The following is a 23,904-nucleotide window of genomic DNA, read 5'->3' as shown; positions in this document are numbered from 1 at the left end:
TCTTAGCCAAACTTCCTGGGAATGGACGGCATCTTTTCCTGAATTCGGGGTGAGCTTGGAGAGGTTCCCTCTGCACGGGACTACAGGAATGAGGGAGCTGGAAAAATGCCTCCAGAGCTGGATTCCTCACTGCAGCGGCTTTTGGAAGAACCTTCTTATCCTTCCCTTGAGAAGCCTCACTGTCTCTTCTCCGCACTTGGAATCCTGGTGGTAAAAAATCTTGGAGAAAAAAAAACCCTCTGTTCATTCCAGCACTGAGAAAGAGGTAAGTGGGGTGCGTCCCGTTTGTCCACACCCCTCACCCCCCTTACCACTCCCCACAGCACTCCAGGCCAGACCCAGCCATACTGACACTTGACAGCCACTGGAGTTTACCTTGGCTCAGGTCCAGAGAGTTCGGGCCCAGCCCCCACCTTTTCACCTTGTTACTCGGCCCCCTCTCCAGCGCTAAGAGCAGTTTAAATATAAATCAGTCCTCAACACAAACAGAGCTGCAGCGAGTCTCAGAGCCATCACCGGAACTGAGGGCCCAGGTTTTCTGCGAGTGCAAACAAGCAGAGACTGGCTCCGTAAATCTCCCCAAGAGCGTCGGGAGCGGTGCCGGGGCTCCCCTCCACCCCCACCCCCTGCTCCCGACGGCCCCTCCAGCGCCCACCTCGGGCCCCCTCCTACCCCAGCCTTCCTCCCTGCCTCCCTGCCGACCTCTTTCTCCATCCCGTCCAGTCACCCACCCTCTCTTCGCCAGTCCCCAGGGGCCTCCCCCCTTGCAGCCTCCTGCCCCCTCCAGCCGTCACCTCCCCTCCCCGAGCCCGCCACCTCCCTCCCTCCCTCTCCGCCTCCCGGCAGGCGGGATCTTCTCCGGGGCGGTCAAGCCTCGCGGGTCGCTGCGGCGTCACACCTGTCTGAGGGGGCGGCGGCGGCGGCGGCGGGGCGGGGGCTCGCAGCGCCTTTGACACCCGAGGAAAAGAGGGAGGAGGGAGAGCGCGTTTCATCATCGGCGGCGGCCACTTATAAAACTTCTGGGCGCGCACTCCTGGCTCAGTCTCCGCGCCACGAACCTCCTCCGGCCACCGCCGCCGCGCTCGCCTCTCACCAGCCCGGCCGCTCCAGCCCGAAGCGCCCCAGCCCCGGGGCCCGCCGCCCCCAGCCGCTCCGCTCCGCTCCCCGCCATCCGCCCGCAGCCATGGGGCTCGTACCCAAGCTTGGCGAGCCCCAGGGCAGCGACGCCTCTTCTAGCCGAGCCGGCCGCTGTGCCCGCTCGGTTTTCGGCAACATTAAGGTGAGCGGAGTCCGCGGGATCGTCCCGGCCCGAGGCGTGTCTGGCGCACCTTCTCCAGAGCACCCGCGTCTGTCAACCCGAGCCAGGAGGCGCCGGGGACCCCGGGCTCCCTCCCGGGCCGCGCTCGGATCTCCTCCCCGGGCGACGCGTGCTGGGCGTGTGTCTGCCAGTGTGTGTGTGCGAGCGCGCGTGTGTGCACGGGAGTGTGTTGCGCGTGTATATGTGCGCGCGCGTGTGTGTGTGCGTGGTGTTCTCACGCCTTCATCGGAGTAGGTAATGGGACAATGGAAGTACCTGCTTACTGCTTACTGGGGCAACTCCAGGCAGAGTTCTAAGCTAGAGAATTGTCCTGCTCGCTGATCGAAAAAGGTCATCTCGAGGAACCCTTTTCCGGCCTCGGGCGAGCGGTTACTTCGTCAATGGGATGGGCTTGGAGGTGCGTGGGGTGGGTGGGAAGACACGGGCACCTTGGGGGACAGGCTGGGCCTCGTCCCAGCGCCCTTGCCCTGGGGTGCGTGTCAGAAGGAATATTCTCCTTCCCCAGGCTTTCCTCTCCTGCCAGCGAGGGGGGCTCTGCTACCTGGCTGTGCGGCTCGCCTGTGAAGTGGAGAATTCCCCCTCAGCGGGCAGCTTCCCCAGGCTGGCAACCAACCCGCGTTCTTGGATTGGCTTCCTTGGTCTGGAAATGGTCCCAGGAAGACCACAGCTCTCACGGTTCAGTAAGGTCTAAGCAGGTGCCACTCACCAGGCAAGTTATAGGGAACGGGTGAGAAGATAGATAGGATGTTGACAGCTGTTAGGATGAGAGCACCTTCCCCAGGGGGTCAGAAATGCTTTCCACTCCCTCACAGGTCCAGGAGGACCTGGAATGGTTCAATCCACACTCAGGCTCTTTTGCCCATTCTGGCTGGGCAGAAGTAACAATGGAAGATGCCTCCTGAGAAGGCAAAGCTGCCGCGGTGAGGGTGTGGGAGACTGCAGAGATTGCAACAAAGCCCCTTCTGGTCGGGGTGGGATCATGGTGCAGAGAGGTTGTTTCCTACAACCATACAATCAGATGGGACTGGGTAAAGCCTCCAGTGGTGCAATTAAGGGGAAGCTAGATTACACAAAGGGACTCGGTGTATTGGGGGTCTCGGTAGATTGGTTATATGTGTTCAACAGAAAGGGATCTGGAGGTCAGAGTGGATCTCACCTGTATACTTAACTGGGAACTCCACTCTTGCTTCTGCTCTTTCTGCGCCACAATAAATACAGAATGAATTGATTTTGTAGTTGGATATGAATAAGCAACAAAAATTTTGAGATAGTTTAAAATAATCTCCTCATTTTTGGCCAGACCTGGATAGAAACATTGTATGCAGTTTTGGTTCCACCATTTTGGAGAACTTTGATCAGAGAATTTTGGAACCTTTGGTATTTATAAATTCGGAATTGAGAGGAAAGGGTGGGGACTAGGATTAGATGGTCCAAAGAAAGGGGCCTCTACAGGAACCAGGGCGGGGCGATCTCCCTTCATTTTCATCAAGAAGGGCAGGAGGGATGGCGTTCCAGAGCAGGTTCCTGACAGTGAGGGCAAGGCTCAAGGAGACGGATCCGTGTAGACACAGCTTGGGTCCCTAAAATAAGTGTTTATGGCAGCAGTTTCTTTGGAGATTTATATAAACAAGATGATTTCTCACGTGTCGATGATTTAGCCACACGTACTGAGGGCTGGGCTCAGGCCAATTGGCCTCCTAAAGGAGTTAAGTACTCATACCAGTGAAGAGTTTTTCTAGACTCTAAAAATGAGATTCTGTTAGTCATCACTTCCTTTATTTCATAGTTATTGTAAAACCAGAGTTCAGAGCGACTTCCACTTAACTTCACTTAGCCTGAAACCACTTATCAGTCTTAACTTCACTTACCAGCTATCCCTGGATAGCTTAAGGCAAATCTTGAATCTCAAATTCCATTAATTAGAGTCACTTGCGCCTTTCCCTCCTCGGCAATAACCTGGAGCTCTGCTATTTGAAGGGAGATTTCCTCCCAATGAGAGGGCTTGTAACAGTTTTGCCACATCACGGTGGGGGGTGGGTTACACATATCTTGGGACATGTGTGACATGGTGGGAACGGGGACACTCAACCAGAGGGTCTGTCATTTGTCTGGGTTCCTTGTTGCTGGGACAGACTAACCAATTGACTTTGGACATTCCTGCAAAAATCCACATACCATATGGTTTAGGGGAAGCGGATAAAGCCAGAAGACTCCGATCCAAGGTCCCATCCCAGCCACCTACTAATGGGATGACTCAGGGAAGCACCTCTCACCTTTCTGGGGCCTCAGGGCCCTTACCTAAATAAGTTGGTAATTTACCAATATCCAGCTCCTGGCACTCAATGAGGATTAGGTGGAAGGAGGCATAGGAAGAGAGCTTTGTAAACCATGCTGTGCTCTCGGGATTGGTACCCATCTGAGATCAATTCTTGCTTCAACAAATAGGATTTGTGCATGTTCAAACGTTTAGGAACTATTGTTCCACCAATTCTGTGAGGCATAGTTATTAGTTAATAAATACTACATTTAATAATAATATGGATGATTAAAACAATAGTAATGGTGGCCAACAGTATTTGAGTGTATGAGTGTACCAGGAACCTTGGAAATATTTTATCCATATTTAATCCTCATTACAACCCTATCAGGTGCATACTATTATTGTCCTCATTAATAACAAGGAAAACAAGGATTTGTGAAGTTGGTCACATAACCAACAAGGGGTGGAGTATAGAGGAACCAGGTATGTGACACTTCAGAGTCAAAGACCCGAACCCGTGTTCAAGCTGGCCTTCACTATCAACACTATGCTGCTTAACACTGGTTTAGCAGGGATGTGCTTGTTCCCAATAGCCAGTGGTTTCTCTGGGCCCTGGAGACATACACATCCCAGCTGTGACCAGGGGGAGCAGCAGTGGTTGCAGGATGGATGCTCCCAATGGCTAATGGGCTCACATCCTTTCCTTCTTCATAACTCTCATCTCCAGAGTGTGGCAGTTCTCGGGAGGATTTTATGTGCCTCCTCCTGCAGTAGTAAACCAGATTTAATCTACAGTCTCTGCTGCCTCTGGCTTAGAGGAATCTTAAGAAGCAGAGATCTGCTGCACAATCACTGTTCAGCATTCGGTGTCCAACATGCTAAATTAAAAACAGGTTCATTCAGTGATTCTGAGGGTGGAAGTGAGAGGCAGATTTTGCATCTGACTTATCCTGGCAGCCTCAGGAAGCTGTTTCTCCTTAAAATAAAACTTGCCTTTGGGACCAAACTGAAGTTATCTTATAGAAGTGATTGGTGACTGCTCCCAGATTTCAGGAAATCACACACCCAAAGCTCCAGTGTAGTGAAGTAATGTAAATTCAATCAGGGAGGGAACATCCCAGTGGAAACAGGGCAGGAGAATAATGGGAAGAAGGGAAAGGCAAACCTCACAGCTTGGCTTCTGTGGCCCTGGAGACTTCTGGCCTGGGAGGACCAAAAAATGGAAAAGAATTACTTTGTGTTGGCCTGTGTCCATCACTTCCTTAGGTTTCTGACCCCCAGCGAAGGGGCAGCATCGTGGGCTTGCTTAACTAGTCAGTTTCCAGAGAAAAGCGCTCTATCCCGGCAACCAGATTCATGCTCAGGAAAACACTCTCATGAGAATCCCCTGAGCCCAAGAATTCCTTCTCCCACCCAGTGAGCTAAGATATGCTCACTCCTCCCCAGGGGTGATGTTTCTCTAATATTGAGGACAGTGATTTTCTGTCCCCAGGCATCTGCCTCCTGAGAGGCCTGCTTCCTCTGCTTGTAGGGAGAAGGGAAGAGAGAACAAGGGGAACAGGTAGGGTCATTTGTGGGCCGCGGGTCACTTAGACCTCCTCTTCTTGGATGATGCTCAGAGCTCTCCTTAGCTTTCGGTTTATCGTCTGGTGGTACTCACACAGAACAAATGGAAGAGCGTTGTATGTTTTGCAGCATACATAGCTCATTTCACCTCTTTCTGATCTTCGTTTTTTGTTGTGACAGTGACTACCTGTTTTTTCCATTCTGAGAGCTCCAGAAGTGATGTTGAAATGTTGATATGGGCACTTCATCTTGTTTTGTCTTGCTTGTGTAATAGGCCAGGATGTATGCAGAGGAATGGAGGGGGTCCCTTGGCCTCGCCCATCTTCCTTCTCCACCTCTTCTTAGTTTTATCTGGTCCCATGTCTTTAACTAGCCCCAGCACTTACTTCAATCCCCTTTCTGCCTGTGGCAGTGCTGGCCTGCAGAGAGCTCTGTTTATGTGCCAGAGCCTGAGAGCCAGTGATGATGGAACTGAGAAGCAGCCATCCTGGGGCAAAGGAGCCTATCAGGAAGCTTGTGCAGGGCTGGGCTAGTTTGGCCCCTGTTCTGAAGTTAAGTTCACTAACATGTGCTTGACCATCCCATTGTTTCTGTTGAGGAAGGACATGAAGACACGGCTGTGTGAATGTGCACCTGCCTGTGTCCCACAGGATCAACACATGCTTGTCACTGCAGAACCTGGGGCCTCGTGAGCTGCCGTAAAGTCAGCTGAGTTCCTAGTGCCAGATAAAATGATTGATTTCAATTTAAAAAAAAAAAACAAAACTTTTTTTTTTTTTTTTAACAATTATAGGTTCATAGGAAAAATCGTACTTAGAGGTCCTGCGTAGCCTTCACCCAGTTTCTGCCAGTGGTTGCCTCTTATATAATTACAGTATAATAGCAAAAGCAGAACACTGACATTGCTATCAAGTGTGTGTATAGTTCTGTGCCATTGCGTTACCACGAGGATTTCTCCCGTGTTGACCTATTTATAGTCACATCCCCTCCCTTCCGTGACTACCATCTTTAACCCGTGACAACCGCTAATCTATCCTCCACCTGTATAATTTTATCATTGAGAATGTTATATAAATGGAGTCAAACAATCTGTGACCTTTTGAGATTGGCTTTTTTCAATTCAGCATTATGTCCTTGAGATCCATCCAAGTTGTTTTGTGTATCAATCGTTTGCTCCTTTTTGTTGCTGAGTAGTATTCCATGGTATGAACGTGCCATAATTTGTTTAAACGTTCACTTATTGAAGGGCATTTGTGTTGTTTCCACTTGGGGTCTATCACAGATAAATCTGTTGTAAACAATTGTGTAAAGGTTTTTGTGTGGACTTTCTCATTTCTCTAGGGTAAATGCTTAAGTGTGTTTGCTGGGTCGTATGTTAGTTGCATGGTGAGATATTTTTAAGAAACTACTAAACTGTTTTTTGGTGTGATCCTACCAGTTTACATTTTCACCAGCAATATGTGAGAGACCCAGCTGCTGTGACACCTCATCAGTATTTGGTATTTGACACACATTTTTATTTTAGCTAATCTAATAGATGTGAATAGCAACACCTCATCGTGGTCTTGTTTTGCATTTCCCTAATGGCTAGTAATATTGAACATCTTTTCATGTGCTCATTTACCATTTGTATTTCCTTTCATTGAAAACAATTTTTTTTTTTTTTTGAGAGAGTTTCGTTCTTGTTTCCCCCAGGCTGGAGTGCGATGTTGCCATCTTGGCTCACTGCAACCTCCACCTCCCAGGTTCAAGCGATTCTCCTGCTTCAGCCTCCTGAGTAGCTGGGATTACAGGAGCCCGCAACGACACCCGGCTAATTTTGTATTTTTAGTAGAGACGGAGTTTTCTCCATGTCAGTCAGACTGGTCACCTGAGGTCTCGAACTCCCGACCTCAGGTGACCTGCCCGCCTCAGCATCCCAAAGTCCTGGGATTACAGATGTGAACCATCCACCCAGCTGAAATGTTTTTTCTTATATTTTGCCTACCTTCTAACTGTAATCTTTTTGTTTTTAACTGTTGAATTTTGATAGTTCTTTATATGTGTTAGATACAAGTCCTTTGTTGGGTATGCAGTCTGAAAAGATTTTCTTCTAGATTGTAGCTTATTTTTCATCCTCTTAACAGGGTATTTTACAAAGAAAATGTTTAATTTTGATGAATTTTAATTTATCAATTTTCAATTTTCTGGATCCTGCTTTTGGTGTTATAAGAACTCTTCACCAAACCTTAATTTCTGAATGATTTCTTTTATATTTCATTCTAAAGGTTTTCTCATTTACATTTAAACTTATTTTCCATTTTGAGTTAATTTTTGAAGGGTGTAAGGTTTAGGTTAAGGTTCTTCTTCTTTTTTTTTTTTTGTCTATGGCTGTCAAGTTGTTTCCGCCATTTTTTTTGAAAAGACTATCCTTATTGAATTGCCGTTGCACCTTTGTCAAAAAATCAGTTGGCTGTACTTGTGTGGATCTATTCTGGGTTTTCTATTTTGTTTCATTGATCTATGTACCAGCCTGTCTTAATTACTGAAGCTAGAGCAAGTCTTTATTTTTATTTGATGAGCCCATCCATCTTTATTTTCTTTAAAAAATTATTATTTTTGATTGACAAGTTTCTTGATTGGCATAATTGTATACATTATGGGGTACAGTGTGATGTTTTAATCTATGTGTGTAATGTGGCATGATTAAATCAGGCTAATTAATGTATTGTGACCTTGCTTATCTATCATTTTTTATGGTGAGACATTGGAAATTTACTCTTTTTGTTATTTTGAAATATTTAATGCATTATTGTTGACTGGAGTCACTCTGCTATGCAACAGATCTCAAAATCGATTCCTCCCATCTACCTGAAACTTTGTACCTTGGATCAACCACTCCCCATTTCCTCCCTCCCTCCCCGCCCCTGCCTCAGGTAACCATCATTCTATTCTTTACTTCTATGAGTTCAACTTTATTAGATTCTGTATTTAAGTGAGATCATGAGGTATTTGTCTTTCTGTGCCTGGCTTATTTCACTTAGCATAATGTCCCCGAGATTCATCCATGTTGTAGCAACTGACAAGATTTCCATCTTTTTAAAGGATGAATAATAATGCATGTGTATACATGCCACATTTTCCTTACCTATTCATCCACGGATGGACACTGAGGTTGATTCCATGTCTTGGCTATTGTGAGTAAGGCAGAGCAAGTCCTGTAGTTGGATAAAAGCTCGGTTTTATCAGGCAATGGTATATGTTTATCTTATGGATACCAAATTTTATAACCTGTTCAGTTTCCCTTCTACTTTGGCTTTTAGGAAGATTTAAGAACAGGTTTAAAGCTTGCTTTTGGTAAGCGAGTGGGATCTTATGTATTTATGTGCTCCAGCTTTTCTTCTGGTTTTAGCTGATTGGTATGCTTTTTCCCTTGAACTTGATTTTTAAGTCTATATTCCTAACTTTTTCTAATCTTAATGACAGCCCTGCAAGACAGATATTAGCATCTTCATGTCACAAATGAGGAAACCAAGGCTTACCGAAGGCCGCATGTCCAATAGCCGGCAAGGCAGGGATTCCCACCTAGTCGTCTCACTCCTGTCCTTCCCATGACCACAAAATGCCTCTTAGTTCTGGACTCTCTTGCCCACCAGCATTTGGACCTGAGCTCAGTGATCTCTGAGGTCCTTGCAGACTCTGAGATTTTTGTCTCACGATGTTAAGTTGCTGACTGAGATGAGACTAGGAGCAGGGCCAGCTTAGGTCTGGACTCTTCTAGGAGACCTGTTATGAAACCTGGCAAAAGCACCCGGATTGTATTTGATCAATCCCCAGCCCTTTCAGTTGAGATGACCTTGATTCCCTGGGTGTGTCTTACTGTTTGGGATGGATTAAATTTGCCCGGGAGTGGAGATGAAACTGAAGAAGGAAGTCTGAGACTGCAAGGAGAGGTCGAAGGATGGGATGATACTCTGCAGCCAGCTGCCCTCGTCCTGAGCCTGCCTTTCTAGCCTCTTGGCCCTGATGTGCTGAAGGGAAAAGCTGTGGAGGCTTACAGGGATACACAGGAGGCCCAGCCAGGCACAGCCTAAAAGCACAGCCAGAGCGGTGACCCCAGGACTTGTGACCTTTGGAACACTCAGCCTGCTCAGCATTTGGTACTGCCTCCCACCCCCCACCAGGGCTGCCCCTTACCTTCAAAAATGTGGCGAGCTACCGGAATCCTGTAGGAACCTGAGAGTGCTGATGACAAACTTCATTTTGTTTACCCAAACATCAGTCATGCTTGTTTATGTTCTGAAAACCACTCCATCCAACACCCTTGAGAAACGCTGGCCTAGAACACAGACAGCCTCAGTTAAAATGCCTGTGCCATCAGGAAGGGCTACCTTGAGCTACTGTTTGTCAAACTGCCCCACCAAGAGGCCCTGAGTTCTAGAAGGGAATGAAAAGATTTCCAAGTAGGGTTAGGACTAGGGGCGTGAGGAGAGATGCCTGGGGATGTGGCCTGATTCCTGAGTATTACATTTCTTTGATATACTTTTATATTTTATCTCAAAATCAGATGAATGATATATTGTCCTCCACAATCTATGTGTTTCCAAATAATATGTCATATTTCTCTGCAAATCTTGGAGTAACGCTGATGCTCTAGGAAGGTGTGTGTGTCTAACTCGGGTCTCCCAGGTATGAACTCCCAGGTGCAGTGAATTGAGTTTGGGAAATACAACACAGGCAGACCTCACATTGGAAGTAGTTTATCTGGGTGGCTCACCCAGTCAGCTTGTCAGGTGCAGAGGGAACGGCACCTAGGTCATTTAAGTGGGACAGGTGTATGAGGTGTGAACATCAGGGAATTCCTGGGCCAGGCCCCATGGGACACCACCAGACAGGAGCTAGCTAGGGAGCACAGTGAGGCCCTGTGGGCCTGGGGCAAAGGAGCAGCAGTGGAAAGAAAGGGTGGGGAGAAAGCAGCTTCCAGACTCATACTCCTGCTGCTCATTTGGCTGCCAAAGAGATGCAGAATGGGATTAAACTGGTCTCTTTCTCAGATTGTTTTATAAGTCATTCTTCACTTGTGACACAGGCCCCTTTGAAAACTTCCTGCTGTACCTTTGATTCACAGTACATTTGGGGTATGTGTCTGGGAGCTGAGCCTGATATGGAGCCAGTACCTCACTCGTTCAGTGAGCATCTAATGAGTGTCTAAGCATTTATTGAATATCTACTGGGTGAGGCTCTTTACTAGGTGTTGGTGTTTATACCTGGCTCCCTAAAAGTCTCCCAAGTTTGCAAGAAAAAAATTGCCTGTAAGTTCCCTGCCTCCCAAGGTGACCAATTGTCTTCATTTGCCCAGGACTGCGGTGATCAGGACACCAGACTTTCAGTTTTGAAACTGGGAAAGTTGTGGGGAAATTGGAATGAGCTGGTCGCCTTCTTGCCTCCCTTGCTGTGACATTTTACAAGAACAAACTTGCACCTTCTGACTGTGGTGCAGGGGAGGTGCCGAGGAAAGTCAGGGATGGTGTTCAAGAATGGAAATGAACCTCAGGGATCTGTGGGGAGAAGAAATGGGGGCTTCGAGTGAGCAGGCAAGTGGCAGCCAGGATGCCGGTTGCTGCTGGGCTTTTGCTCGGCGGTGGAGCTCATTTCCCTCTCTTGTCTCTGTGTAGAAGTCCTCCTACCTAGCTTCCCGCCTTCATTATTGGCCATGGATTTTATAGTGTTTTTAAACATCTTATTTTATAGAATCTCTATAAATGATGATAACACTGAGCTGTTGAAAGATGATGCTTCCTGGCTTATGGAATTATTGAATTTCAGACTAGACAGTGATGAGAAAGCTCATCTGCTCAAAGATGCAGGAATCCTCTTGATGTCCTTGCCTCTGCTTGCAGAGCTCTGATGGGGAGCTCACCGTAGCACAAGGCAGACCCAAAACGTGGCAGCACCCCAGGCATTTACCAGGTTTCCCCTGTGTGGAGCTGAAACCTCTACCTGCCCTTCCATGTATGTTCCCCAGAGTGAAACTACCAGAACCCACTATTTCCTGGTCACTTGCTTCACTGTTCTATTAGAACAGTCTCCCCTCTCCCAGAAGCCCCTCTAACTTCAGACTGCTCAGCAGTGTTGAAATAGAAAACCAGGTAGTCAGTGCCACCCTCCTCTGAAAGCCAAACTAGGCTCTGAGGGTGGGCATTGCTGGGACATATGTGGCCCCTGATCACAAAGATTTCCTGATGTCCCAGATCACAGAGGTTTCCTTGCTGGTTCTGATCACTGCCAGGAGCCTGGTCAGCACTCCTGTGAGTGCCTCAGGCTTTGTGGCAGTGGCTGGAAAATGGCCCAGGGCCCGTAGAATCAGCAGACACCCTCCCATGATGCCCCCTGCACTGGACCTTGAAAGTTTGTGATGCCCTCATCAAACTCCTGGTCTGTGCTCACGTTATCTCTCACACTCCTCCTTCTCACCCTGCTTTCCTCTGTTCTCACACCCCAGCTCTTACTTCTCCCCAACTTTGTGAGCTTTCATGGAGTACCCTGGACAGGTCATTGACTCCACCCTCCAGCCTCTAAATGGACATCTCTCCTGAGGAAGTCTAGAAGGGGCTCACTGGGGACAACATTCCCTAGCTTTGTTGCCAGAGGGCTAACAGAGACCCCTCACACAGGGTATCTGGCCCAGTGCTAGTGGGAACAGGTCTTATGGGTCCCAGCCTGTGCTCCAGGGCTGCACCCCACATACCCCAGCCATCCCAGACCAGCAGGTCCTAGTTAACAAAGAACCAGCCTTGTATATGCCAGCTACTCCACCTCTGGAACTTGTCCCTGACTTGGAAAGTGAATTCACAGGGCTGTGGTTGCCAATTTCATTTTCAAATTGCCTTTAATATCAGGACGCTTTTTTCCACATAGCTGAAATCTTCCTCACAGCAGCTCAAGCTTCCTTCTTCAGTCCTCAGAGTCCTGGACATCACGGACCCACTGAATTCATGTGTAAATTTAATGTATAGTCCAGGTGCAGTGGCTCATGCCTGTAATCCCAGCACTTTGGGAGGCTTAGGCAGGTGGATCACAAGGTCAGGAGTTTGAGAACAGCCTGGCCAATATGGTGAAACCCTGTCTCTAAAAAAAATACAAAAACTAGCCAGGCGTGGTGGCATACGCCTGTAGTCCCAATAACTCAGGAGGCTGAAGCAGGAGAATCGCTTGGACCCGGGAAGTAGAGATTGCAGTGAGCCAGATAGCGCCACTGTACTCCAGCCTGGGTGACAACAGAGTGAGACTCTATCTCAAAACTAAAAAAAAAGAAAAAAAAATGTGTAAATGTGTAAAATGTATAAGGATTGGGGTTGGGCATTAGTCAAGCCTGCTTTGGTTGCCCTAAAATCACAAATATTTAGAATTCCCATCTGATATGGTTTGACTCTGTGTCCCCACCCAAATCTCATCTTGAACTGTAATCCCCACATGTCCAGGAAGGGACCTGGTAGGGGCTGATGGATTGTGGGGGCAGTTTCCCCATGATGTTTTTGTAACAGTGACTGAGTTCTCAGGAGATCTGATGCTTTTAAAGTATTTGGCAGTTCCTCTCTTTCCTCTCTCTCTCTCCTCTCTCTGTCTCTCCCTTTCTCTCTCCCTCTCTCTCTCCCTCTCTCTCTCCTTCTCTCTCTCCCTCTCTCTCTCTCCTCTCTCTCTCTCCTCTCTCTGTCTCTCCCTTTCTCTCTCCTCTCTCTCTCCCTCCCTCTCTCTTTCCTCTCTCTCCCTCTCTCTCTCCTTCTCTCTCTCCCTCTCTCTCTCCCTCTCTCTCCTCTCTCTCTCTCCTCTCTCTCTGTTTCTCCTCTCTCTCCCCCTCTCTCTCTTCTCTGTCTCACCCTCTCTCTCTCTCTCACTCTCTCTCCTTTCTCTTTCCTCTCCCTCTCTCTCCCTCTCTTTCCTCTCTCTCTCTCCTCTCTCTGTCTCTCCCTTTCTCTCTCCTCTCTCTCTCCCTCCCGCTCTCTTTCCTCTCTCTCCCTCTCTCTCTCTTTCTCTCTCTCCCTCTCTCTCTCCCTCTCTCTCCTCTCTCTCTCTCCTCTCTCTCTGTTTCTCCTCTCTCTCCCCCTCTCTCTCTTCTCTGTCTCACCCTCTCTCTCTCTCTCACTCTCTCTCCTTTCTCTTTCCTCTCCCTCTCTCTCCCTCTCTCTCACTCCCTCTCTCTTCCTCTCTCTCTCCCTCTCTCTCTCCCCTCTCTCTGTTTCTCCTCTCTCTCCCTCTCTCTCTTCTCTGTCTCTCCCTCTCTCTCCTCCCTCTCTCTCTCCTCCTGCCTTGTGAAGACATGCCTTGCTTCCCCTTCACCATCTGCCATGATTCTAAGTTTCGTGACGCCTCCCAAGTCATGTGTAACTGTGAGTCAATTAAACCTCCTTCGTTTATAAATTACCCAGTCTCAGGTAGTATCTTTGTCGCAATGGAAAACCTACTTAGCACCAACACAATTTTAGCGGCAATTATAATTTTCTGAGCTACTATTGCAAAGATGGGCACATTTCATTAAGACATACATATGGTGAAACATATGGTGGTGTATGGATATTTAGTTGTGAATGCAAATACACTTGAGGTCTCCTGCTGGGAGCACCCATTATGTGCCCGATTTACTGAGATAATATGGACAAGTGTGGGTCCTTTAAGAAACACTACCTGACTAAACCCTTCCTGTCATACTTCAAGGTATGTATTGTCCACATTTTACAGTGGAGGACATTGGGAGGCAGCCGGTGGGAATTGCCACGTTGCACAGTGACAGAGCTGGAACTGGGGCTATCTGGGAGTCTTTGTCTTAAGACTTTTTTCTCTATGTACTTCACCACTTCACTATTTGATTGCTTTATACCAACAGACACAGCAGAGCTGCCTATTTATATCCGTTTTCCCAAGTCAAATTCAGCAATGGTGGTCCTGAGGGTCTTCATTCCTCAGTTTCCTCTTTTGTTGCACATTCTGAAACCCACAGTTGTGAGCCTAGATGCACACTCCAGCTGTATGACACATGAGCGTTTACACCCTGCATGGGTGTGGGGCAATCAAGTGACTTAAACTCTTGATTCCTAAGTGAGAGAATAAACGGAAATCCAGTCAGCTGCACAATGCTTTATCATGTGACTCACTTTCTCAGAAACTTACAGTGAGGAGGTGACTTGTATATCTAGCAGAGAGTCAATAAATAAATCATAGGTCATCCATCTATAAAATACATAAAAATCATATTTAAAAAAGTTTTATAGAGAATAGTTGAAATTTGGGGGAAGAGTTCATTCTCTAATGTTAACTAAATAAAGCAAGATGGAGAAGCATATGTAGAGATGATCCAAATTTGTCAAAATCACAATATACAGAGCACAAAGACTTGGAAGGCGTGTACCTATACCATGTGTGAAACCTATAAATGGCTTTGTTTTTTTATCTTTGTGAATTTCAGTATTTTCCATTTTCTACAGTAAACATGTCCTGTATTTATACTTACAAAAATCTATTAGTTAAAAAGCGCTACAGTCTATGGTCATACCCCAGCTCCTTTGCCAGGTGTACCAAGACATCTCGTAGTGTATGAAATGTGATGTAGAGTGGAAGTGGCTCTTCTCCGAGTACCTGAGAGTGAACCAAGGATGCATCTGGGATTGCAGCCAAGAGGATGGGGTTGTCCAGAAGGACTGACCCCTGCCTGCAGTGCCATCACTGTTCCCACTGCATTTTTCCATCTATTGTCACATTTGAGTCATGGCCTTCCAGAGATGAAAGCAGTCTGATAACAATACTTTAAGATTTAAAAGGAGGCAAGAATGTGGAACCTTTTCTTTTCTGGGAAGATCAAGAAGTGATTCTGTCCAGGAATCTGCTCTCTCTGCTCTTCGGGAGCCCACTCCCAGGGGGTGGCTGAGAGTGTAGGAATCCAGCCCTAAGGTTTGGCCAAATATCTTAGAGAAGCAAATGTGTCTGATCGGCTGCTTGCCATGTAGGAAGAGTAGACCTGAGGGCGAGGTGGTAAGAATAGAAACCTGGATGGGATCTGCTAGGTGCTAACTAGGAGTCTGGTCCTGAGCCTGGGGTTTTATGTCTGGGAGGATGCGGGGAACATTCCTGGGTGAGTTTTCACCTAATCGTTGGTGAGAGTTTATCAACCATACACTCTTTGAAAGATAAAACTCTGCTAGTGTAAATGACAGGGCTTTCTGAACTCTCAGGCCAAGAGTGGTGTTGGGATGAATACCAGAGACCCATTTATTCATTCATTTATTCTTATTGACCACCTGTAATCAACCACTGGAAATCCAATAATGAATAAAACAGAGTGAACTATGCCCACATGAGTGAGATAGACAGTGGACAGAGCGCAAATAAGTACAAAGTTATAAAACACATCTTATGAAAGCAGAAAGGATTTGGTTTTTTGAGAGAGAATGGGATAGGGACATAACTGGATTCTACTTAATGCATCTGAGGTCATGGACTCTGAATTTTAACAAGTCGCCTTCATGGTTCTCATATAGAACCTCTGTATGGGGAACATGACTGTAAATCAGACAAGGTCCCTATCTTCCTTCCAAAGGCTGTGGTTAGGTGGGGTAAGATGAACCATAGAAGCTATTGTGAGTTATGGTTTCCATCCACATGACCGGTTCATATGGAATCCTTCCTACTGCAAACACCACATACAATAGAACAGCACCAGAGATTTAAATGCTTGGCAGAACTTGCAAGAAAGAAAGTGAAATCTCCAGGTGAAGGAAATGCAGAATGAATTAAACGCAGGAACAATTAGGACACCAGTTGACCCTGCAGCAAGGAATAAGGAGGAAATGTGTGTGGTGCAATTAGACCAGTGAAGAGACGCTAAAGCAACTCCTAATGGATGCTGGAATTTAGTACTCACACAGGTACCCAACGATATGGGGAGCTGAAACTCAGACCCATTCATAAAGCTAGGCACCTTGGTGAAAAGGGAACTAATAAAACCCTGCCCACTACGCCAGGGTCAGCAGAGGTTTATCTCTAACAAGATCTCTGGATTAAAAAAAATTCCTCTGAGAAACCAAAATCCCAAGGCTGCATCATGTAGAATTAGAAACAGAATTTATACCATTCACATGGTATAGTAATGCTTACCTTATGCCCTGTATAGAAATTAGTTTAAAATGGATAAATGATCTAACTGTATGACCTAAAACTATAAAACTTAGAGGAAAACAGAGAGAAAGCTTTATATCATTGGATTTGGCAAGGATTTCCCGGATATGACACCAAAAGTATAGGCAACAAAAGAATATATAAAGAGTTCTTACAACTCAACAACAACAAACCCAATTAAAAAATTGGCAAAAGACTTAAATAGACATTTATCTAAAAATGATAAACAAGTGGCCAAAAAGCACATGAAAAGATGCCCAACACTGCAGATCATTAGGGAAATACAAATCAAAACTGCAATGTGACATCACACCCATTAGAATGGCTACTATAAAAAACAAAACAACAGAACATAACAAGTATTTTCAAGGACGGGGAGAAATTGGAACCCTTGTGCACTATTGCTGGGAATGCAAAATGATGCAGCTGCTATGGAAAACAGTATGCAGTTACTGAAAACATCAGAAGCAGAGTCATGATATGATCTTGCAGTTTTGCTTCTGGGTATACATCCAAAAGAATTGAAAGCAGGGTCTCAAAGAGATATTTGTACACTTATGTTTATAGCAGCACCATTCACAATAGCCAAAAGGTGGAAGCAACCCAGATGTCCATCAGTAAATAAATGGATAAACAAAATATATATATACATACAATGGAATGTTATTCAGCCTTAAAAAGAAAGGAAATTCTGACACATACATGCTACAATACAGATAAAACATGATAAAGACATCATACCAAATAAAATAAGCCAGTTACAGAAAAACAAAATACTGTATGATTCCATTTATATTATATAACTAGAATAGTAAAATTCATAGAGACAGAAAGCAGAATGGTGGTTGCCAGGGGCTAGGGGGAAGTGGAAATGGTGAGTTATTGCTCAAGGGGTATAGAGTCTCAGTTTTGCAAGATGAAAAGAGTTCTAGAGCTGGATCATGGTAATGGTCGCACAACACACAAATTACTTAATGCCACTGAACTTAAGATAGACTGGGCACTGGTGGCTCACACCTGTAATCCCAACACTCTGGGAGGCTGAGGTGGGATGATTGCTTAAGCCCAGAAGTTTGAGACCAGGCTGGGTAACAGAGTGAGACCCCATCTCTACAAAAAAACAAAAATAACAAAATAAAAACATTAGCCAGGCATGGTGGCATGTACCAGCGGAGGTAGGAGGAGTGCTTGAGCCTGGGAGGCCAAGGATGCTGTGAGCTGTGGTTACAGCACTGCATTCCAGCCCAGGCAAGACTCTGTCTCAAAAAATAGCAATAATGATAAAAAGGTTAAGATGGCAAGTTTTATGTTAGGTGCATTTTATCACAATTTTAAAAATATATAGATAATCATTAAGACAAAAAACATTGAATATACCTTCTAAAACAGAAGAGAGTAAAGAATAAAGAAACCTAATTAAACAACAAAAGCCTAGGAAAGGGGGAGGAAAATGGCAAAAAAAAAAAAAAAAAAAAGGAAATAAAACAGCCAAAAATAAACTTCATGGTAAGTAGGAACACAATATAAATATAATCAGGTTGATACAAATCTAGATTTATCAAAAATTATAATACATGAAAATGGGCTACTTATTATTTCAGAACTAGAAAATCTCAGATTGTATAAAAAAGAGATAAAATTTAATTACATGCTCCTTAAAAGAGACATCTAAAACAATATGACACAGAAAGATTGAAAATCAAGGAACAAAGAAGATAGAACAGAATGCCAGCTAAAGAAAGATGATTTATCTGCCTTAATAACAGATAAGAGTGTTTAAAGCAAAAAGAATGGCAGACTGTGAGATGTTTGCAATGTCTAAAACTGACCAGGTATGAATATCTAGAATACAGGGAAATCTTGATAATCTACAAGAAACCTAATAGGAAATGTGTGAAGCATTGGAACAGGTGGACTGGCATGCCAGCTGGGCTCGCCCTACCCTCTACACTTTTCTTTGAATGTCATGGTCATTGTTTTCCACTGTTAACCCCTGTCTTCTCCATGGCTGAGTCATGGTTGGCAACTAGAAAGTGCCTGTTTTCCTTCACTGGAAAGCCCCCAATTTGATAAATTTGCTGTTAGTCTCCTATTGCTGCTGTAACAAATTATCACAAACGGAGTGGCTTAAAACAACACAAATTTATTGTCTGACGGTTCTGGAAGGTCAGAAGTCCTTGATTTCTTAAGGTGTTAGTAGGGCTGTGCTCCTTCTAGAGGCTTTAGTGGAGGATCTCTGTTGAAAACCTGGCCTTTTTCACCTTCTAGAGTCACCTACATTCCTTGGCTTGTGGCCCCTTTCTCCATCCTCAAAACTAGCATCTCAGCATCTGGAAATCACTCTCCTTTTCAACCTTTTTTTTGGACTCTTGCCTCCTTATTTTACGCACCCTTGTGGCCTGGCGCAGTGGCCCACACCTGTCATTCCAGCACTTTGGGAGGCTGAGGCAGGCACATCACCTGAGGCCAGGAGCTCAAGACCAGCCTGGCCAGCATGATGAAACTCTGTCTCTACTAAAAATACAAAATTAGCTGGGCATGGTGGTGCGTGCCCGTAGTCACAGCTGCTCAGGAGGCTGAGGCAGGAGAATCGCCTGAACCTGGAAGGCGGAGGTTGCAGTGAGCTGAGATCATGCCATTGCACTCCAGCCTGGGTAATAAGAGTGAGACTCTGTCTCAAAAAACAAAACAAAAAAACAAATAAAAAACCTTGTGATTAAATTGAGACCGCCCAGATAATCCAGAATAATTTCCCAATTTAAAATCCTTAATCACATCTACAAAATCCCTTTTCTCAGGTAAGGCTTTCTTTATAGGTTCTGGGGATTTAGGATGTAAACATTTGGGGAGGTCATTATTTTGTCTAATATAGGGTTCAACCAAACCAGAGACAGTAGAAGATACACACACATACACACACACACACACACACACACACACACACACACACGCACGCACGAAGAGATTTATTACAAAATTTGGCTTACATAATTTGAGGAGCTGGCTAAACAAATCCAAAATTCAAAGGGCAGGCAGTCAGGAGGGGATGATCCCAGGCAGGCTGGAACTCACAAGCGCCAAAGCTGCTGTCCACAAAGGAAATTTCTCTCTCTCTTTTTTTTCCCTCTCTCTCCTTCCCTCCCTCTCTCAACCTCTGCTTTAACTAATTGAGTTAAAGGCTTTCCAACTGATTGAATCTGATCCACCCAGATTATCTAGGACGGTCTCCCCGTACTCAGTGTCAACTGATTGTATAATTTAATCACATCTGCAAACTCCCTTCACAGCCACCAGGCTGGTATTTGAATAACTGCAGACTGTGTCCTAGCCAAGTTACCACATCAAAAACACCGTCACGGGGGCCAGGGGTAGTGACACTCAAAACAGGTATTAGACAGAATGTGGCAGCCGCAGGCCAAAGGCTCCAGGAATGGTGAGCATCATTGAGCAATAGGAAATACCAAAAGGAGGGGTGCAGGGAGCCAGAGGGATTTTGTTGAAGTCACTGATAGGAGGAGGAAGGCATGCTCGGGTTAAGTTTCCGCAGGGAGGCCTGCAATGCGGCATTCTGTTTATGCCTTCCCACAGTTTGAAAATCCCATGAGGGGGTCTGGTTCTCTCCTTACACAAACTCTGCCAGAGCCATAACGATCAGATGCCCAGCATATCACCGGTGTGTCCATGTCCCTTCCTTATGTTGCTTACCAGTACATGTTCTGAGACCCACTGGTAAGGTCACAGGCCTCTGGGCTGCAGACATGAATCCACCCGTGTGCGGGAAAGGTGGGTGAGCTCATGTCTGCTTCTCCTAGGGCTGCAGCTGGTAGGTGTCAAGTATTTGCTTAGCTAATCTTTCCTCGTCTAAAGATGCTTATTGATGATTTCATTCAGGAGTCTTGAAACCCGCAGGTAGAAATCCCAGCCAACACAAACCAGGTGTAGATGATGAAACCACATTCCCTTGCACTTGCCTTTGAGAACTCCAGGTGAGGGAGGGGGATATTCAGAGTAGTTGGGAGGTGGATCAGTCCTGGAATACTCCCGGCCCACGCCGACAGTGTTCCCAGATCCTCCGTGAGGAGTTCCTACACCCAGCTGGGCAGATGGCCAAGGGGAGTACGGAGAAATCAAGGAGTTGAATCAATTTTACCCCAGGAAGGACTTTTTTTTAATCTGCTCTGTTTTATAGAATAGATTTGCATAAGAGGTTTAGCCTTGTTTCCAAGAAACAGATACCAAGGAGAAAAGATTTAGGTTAGAGCTCCGGAAGACCTACTAGAGTCTAAGGCGGTGCTTCTTAGAGTACAGTGCCTGGACTAGCGGCGTTAGCATCACCTGGACGTTTATTATACATGCACCATGCTTGGCCGGGCATGGTGGCTGACGCCTGTAATCTCAGCACTTGGAGGCTGAGGTGGGCGGATCACGAGGTCAAGAGATTGAGACCATCCTGGCCAACATGGTGAAACCCCATCTCTACTAAAAATACAAAAAATAGCTGGACATGGTGGTGTGTGCCTGTAATCCCAGCTATTCAGGAGGCTGAGGCAGGAGAATCACTTGAACCCGGGAGGCAGAGGTTGCAGTAAGCTTAAAAAAAAGAAGAAGAAGAAGAAAAACTGTAGGTAGGGCCCAGAAAACTGTTCCAACAAGCCCTCTCGGTAATTCTGATGTACCCTAAGTTTCAAGAACATCTGCTCTGAGGCAAGCACATCTCTGATTCATACGCAGTGGTCACTGAAGTATCTGTGATATTCTGGCGGCCAAGGTATTCATTAAAGTGATTGGTGGGAAGTAATGGGTATTCAACTCGAATGGTTGCCAGGAAACATGAGCTTCTAATGTAGGGGCTGTAATTGAGGGGAAGAACTTCAGGAGTATCCTAAGTTTGCCAGGGAAGGCCTCCCAGAGCTTTCTGCTGTGGCCTGGGGCAAAAGCTGAGGGCCGTGAACCTCAGTCCCTGAGAACCCTGGGCCAGGAGGCAGGAGGGTGCTGAGGGAGGAGCCTTCTCAGCAAGGAGAGGCCAACACATATTGGAATTTAGAGAATCTGCAGGACTGTTCACAGCGCACAGGCTTGCTGTGCTAGGCTGAATTCCATATCTGTCTCCTTTTGCCCCCATATAGTTTGGAAATGGCAAATGTTTTGGGAGGCTGAGGTCAGGAATGTTCTCACTAATGATGTTTATAGGTTCAAGTTAAATACTGTAGGTAAGCAAGAAATTTGAGAAATTGGCTGGTGGGGTCCCCTTTGGCCTACTCTTGCCCTTATTTTCCATGCCTTAACTGAACATTTCACGGAGCAGAGAAGACCTTGACGTCCTGGCTGACCAACCCCTTTCAGAAGGGTGGCGATCACTGTGGTCTATTCGCCTGGTTCCTTGGGGTCATGGCAGTGGGGTGAAGAGAGGTTCTGGTTGCTATCATCTAAACACGGCTTTCTGATGGGAGAGGAGCGAGCATGCCTTCCTTGACCTCCAGCCTTGACCTCTGCATGTAACAGTTTCCTTTCCTCTCTCACATCAGCCTGGAACCTGGGGGAGCTTTTCCGAGAAGGGATTTGGGCATTTTCTGTGGCAACATTTGAGTTGAATACCCATTATTCACTGAAGATGACTCACTCGTCTTTCATTCAGTTTCTCCTACCTTTCCTTACCCAGTCCCTGCGGATATTTCTCTCCTTCTTTCCCTGTCTTTGCTGATCTGAGGAGTAGAGAGAGGAGGGGAAAGGGAGGAGAAAATGACTTGGGAGAGACAGGAAAATGTCAAAGAGGTGAGGCCACAGAAGGAGCAGCCAGCCTTCTGTTGGAAAAAGTTTAGAAATAAGTTGAGAAGATGGAATGAGAAGAGCAGGAATAGGGGCTCCTGGGGAAAACAGGTGCCCAGGCCTTGTGCTGGCCAGGGATTCCCACAGAAGATCAAGAAGGCCTGAACAACTACCATCCTGGTGCAGCCTCCCATGATAAAGCAGACTCCTCCCATCTAAAGACTAGAGAAGGCTGAGCGTGGTGGCTCACGTCTATAATACCAGCAGTTTGGGAGGCCAAGACTAGTGGATCACCTAAGGCCAGGAGTTTGAGACCAGCCTCACCAACATGGTGAGACCCTGTCTCTACTAAAAATGCAAAAAATAGCTGGGCACGGTGGCATGGGTCTGTAGTCCCAGCTACTTGGGAGGCTGAGGCAGGAGAATCATTTGAACCCGGGAGGCAGAGGTTGCAGTGAGTTGAAATTGCGCCACTGCACACCAGTCTGGGTGACATAGACTCCATCTTGAAAAGAAAGAAATAATAATAATAATAATAAAAACTAGACAAAAGATTCTGCGTGGACCCAGCAGCCCCTGCGAGGGTCCAAATCCTTGGTCTCTCAGAAGTCAGAGGTCAGATGTATGAGAACATATGCCAAGTGATGAGGCCTTTGTCATCCTGCTTTCTTGCTAATTTAGCAAGTGAATTTCTGTAGTAACAGGTACCCCCTGGGCTGTATTTAGGCAAGCCTTCCATCTTACCAAGGGAAATGTGCAGATGTGCAGAGTTTAACAAGGCATGACGCTCTGGTCTCAGGGAGAAGGAGCAAAAGGTAGCAGATATAATACGACGAGACATTTTCCTTAGCTACCGTCTTGCTCAGGGAGCGCCAACGTTGTATAAAGCCCAAGGGGGGCGATATTTCAAAATCCTAAATGTTGCTATTGGGTTGTCATTTCAAATTGAGGATGGGTCTTGGATTCCATGTGCACCAGAAAGGACCTTATCTTTTCTTCCAGGGTGTGAGGTTGAATAGTGGGCAGAAGTGAGGCTGCCTTTCCCTAGAGTTAAAGTTTCCCTAGAGTTAGAGTTTCCCTGGGCTAAAACCCAGGGATCTATTCCTAATGCTCCTGCACCCCTCTGTACCCCCTTCCCCAGGTGTTTAACAGTCAAGTTGTCACAATCTGTTTACAAGGCCGGAGAGAACTGTGGTCTTACTGCCCTCGGAGGTCAGAAGGTGCCTCGCTTCTCCCTCAACACCTCCCATCAGCCTCTTCCCTTTGCTGTGGCTCCTCCCGCTCCCATCCCTACCTCCCTGCCCCCTCTCCTCAGTGACCTCCTCTCTGTGAAAGTGAAGAGAGGACCACTCAGGCCTGTGTCCCCCGCCTGACTACATCTGCTCTCACACTGTCAGTGCCTCCCTACACGTCTCTGCGTGGTCTCCCAGCCCCTCGGCCTCAAGCTGCCTCCCCGCGCTTGCCCGGCTCCCCTGGCTTCTTGAGCTCCTTCCTTCTGACATCACCCTCCCTTCTCTTGGACTCAGATATGCACTTGCCACCTCCCACATCTCCCTAGTCTTTGGCCATTGCCTTCCCTGAGTGTCTCTCCTGCTGACATCCCCTGACCACTGCCACCACCTGACTGGAGGGTTTTTTTTTTCCCTTGTCCTAAGACCTTGCATGGCCTCTCTGCCTCTAGCCTGCTACAGATTCCCCTTTCTGAAGTGTCTGACATGCATTATCTCTGCTCAGAAGTCTTCTGTGACGGTTAGATGGAGATCAAATTCTGGGCCAGGCGCGGTGGCTCATGCCTGTAATCCCAGCACTTTGGGAGACTGAGGTGGGCAGATCATGAGGCTGGGAGTTC

General features: G+C 46.5%; 1 protein-coding gene across 1 annotated transcript in view; it reads left to right on the top strand.

Moving 5' to 3' along the window:
* The first annotated feature begins 871 nt into the window (after positions 1-871).
* SLCO2A1 (solute carrier organic anion transporter family member 2A1) overlaps positions 872-23,904 on the top strand; it is an 88,227-nt gene continuing 65,194 nt past the window's right edge. Inside the window, exon 1 of the mRNA XM_017505723.2 lies at positions 872-1,279. Within this exon, the coding sequence (XP_017361212.1) occupies positions 1,184-1,279 (96 nt within the window). The 5' untranslated portion in view covers positions 872-1,183. The remainder of the gene's footprint in view (positions 1,280-23,904) is intronic.

Source organism: Cebus imitator, unplaced genomic scaffold (assembly GCF_001604975.1).
Source record: "Cebus imitator isolate Cc_AM_T3 unplaced genomic scaffold, Cebus_imitator-1.0 Scaffold340, whole genome shotgun sequence".
Classification (NCBI taxonomy): domain Eukaryota; kingdom Metazoa; phylum Chordata; class Mammalia; order Primates; family Cebidae; genus Cebus; species Cebus imitator.
This window is presented reverse-complemented; position numbering and strand designations above follow the sequence as displayed.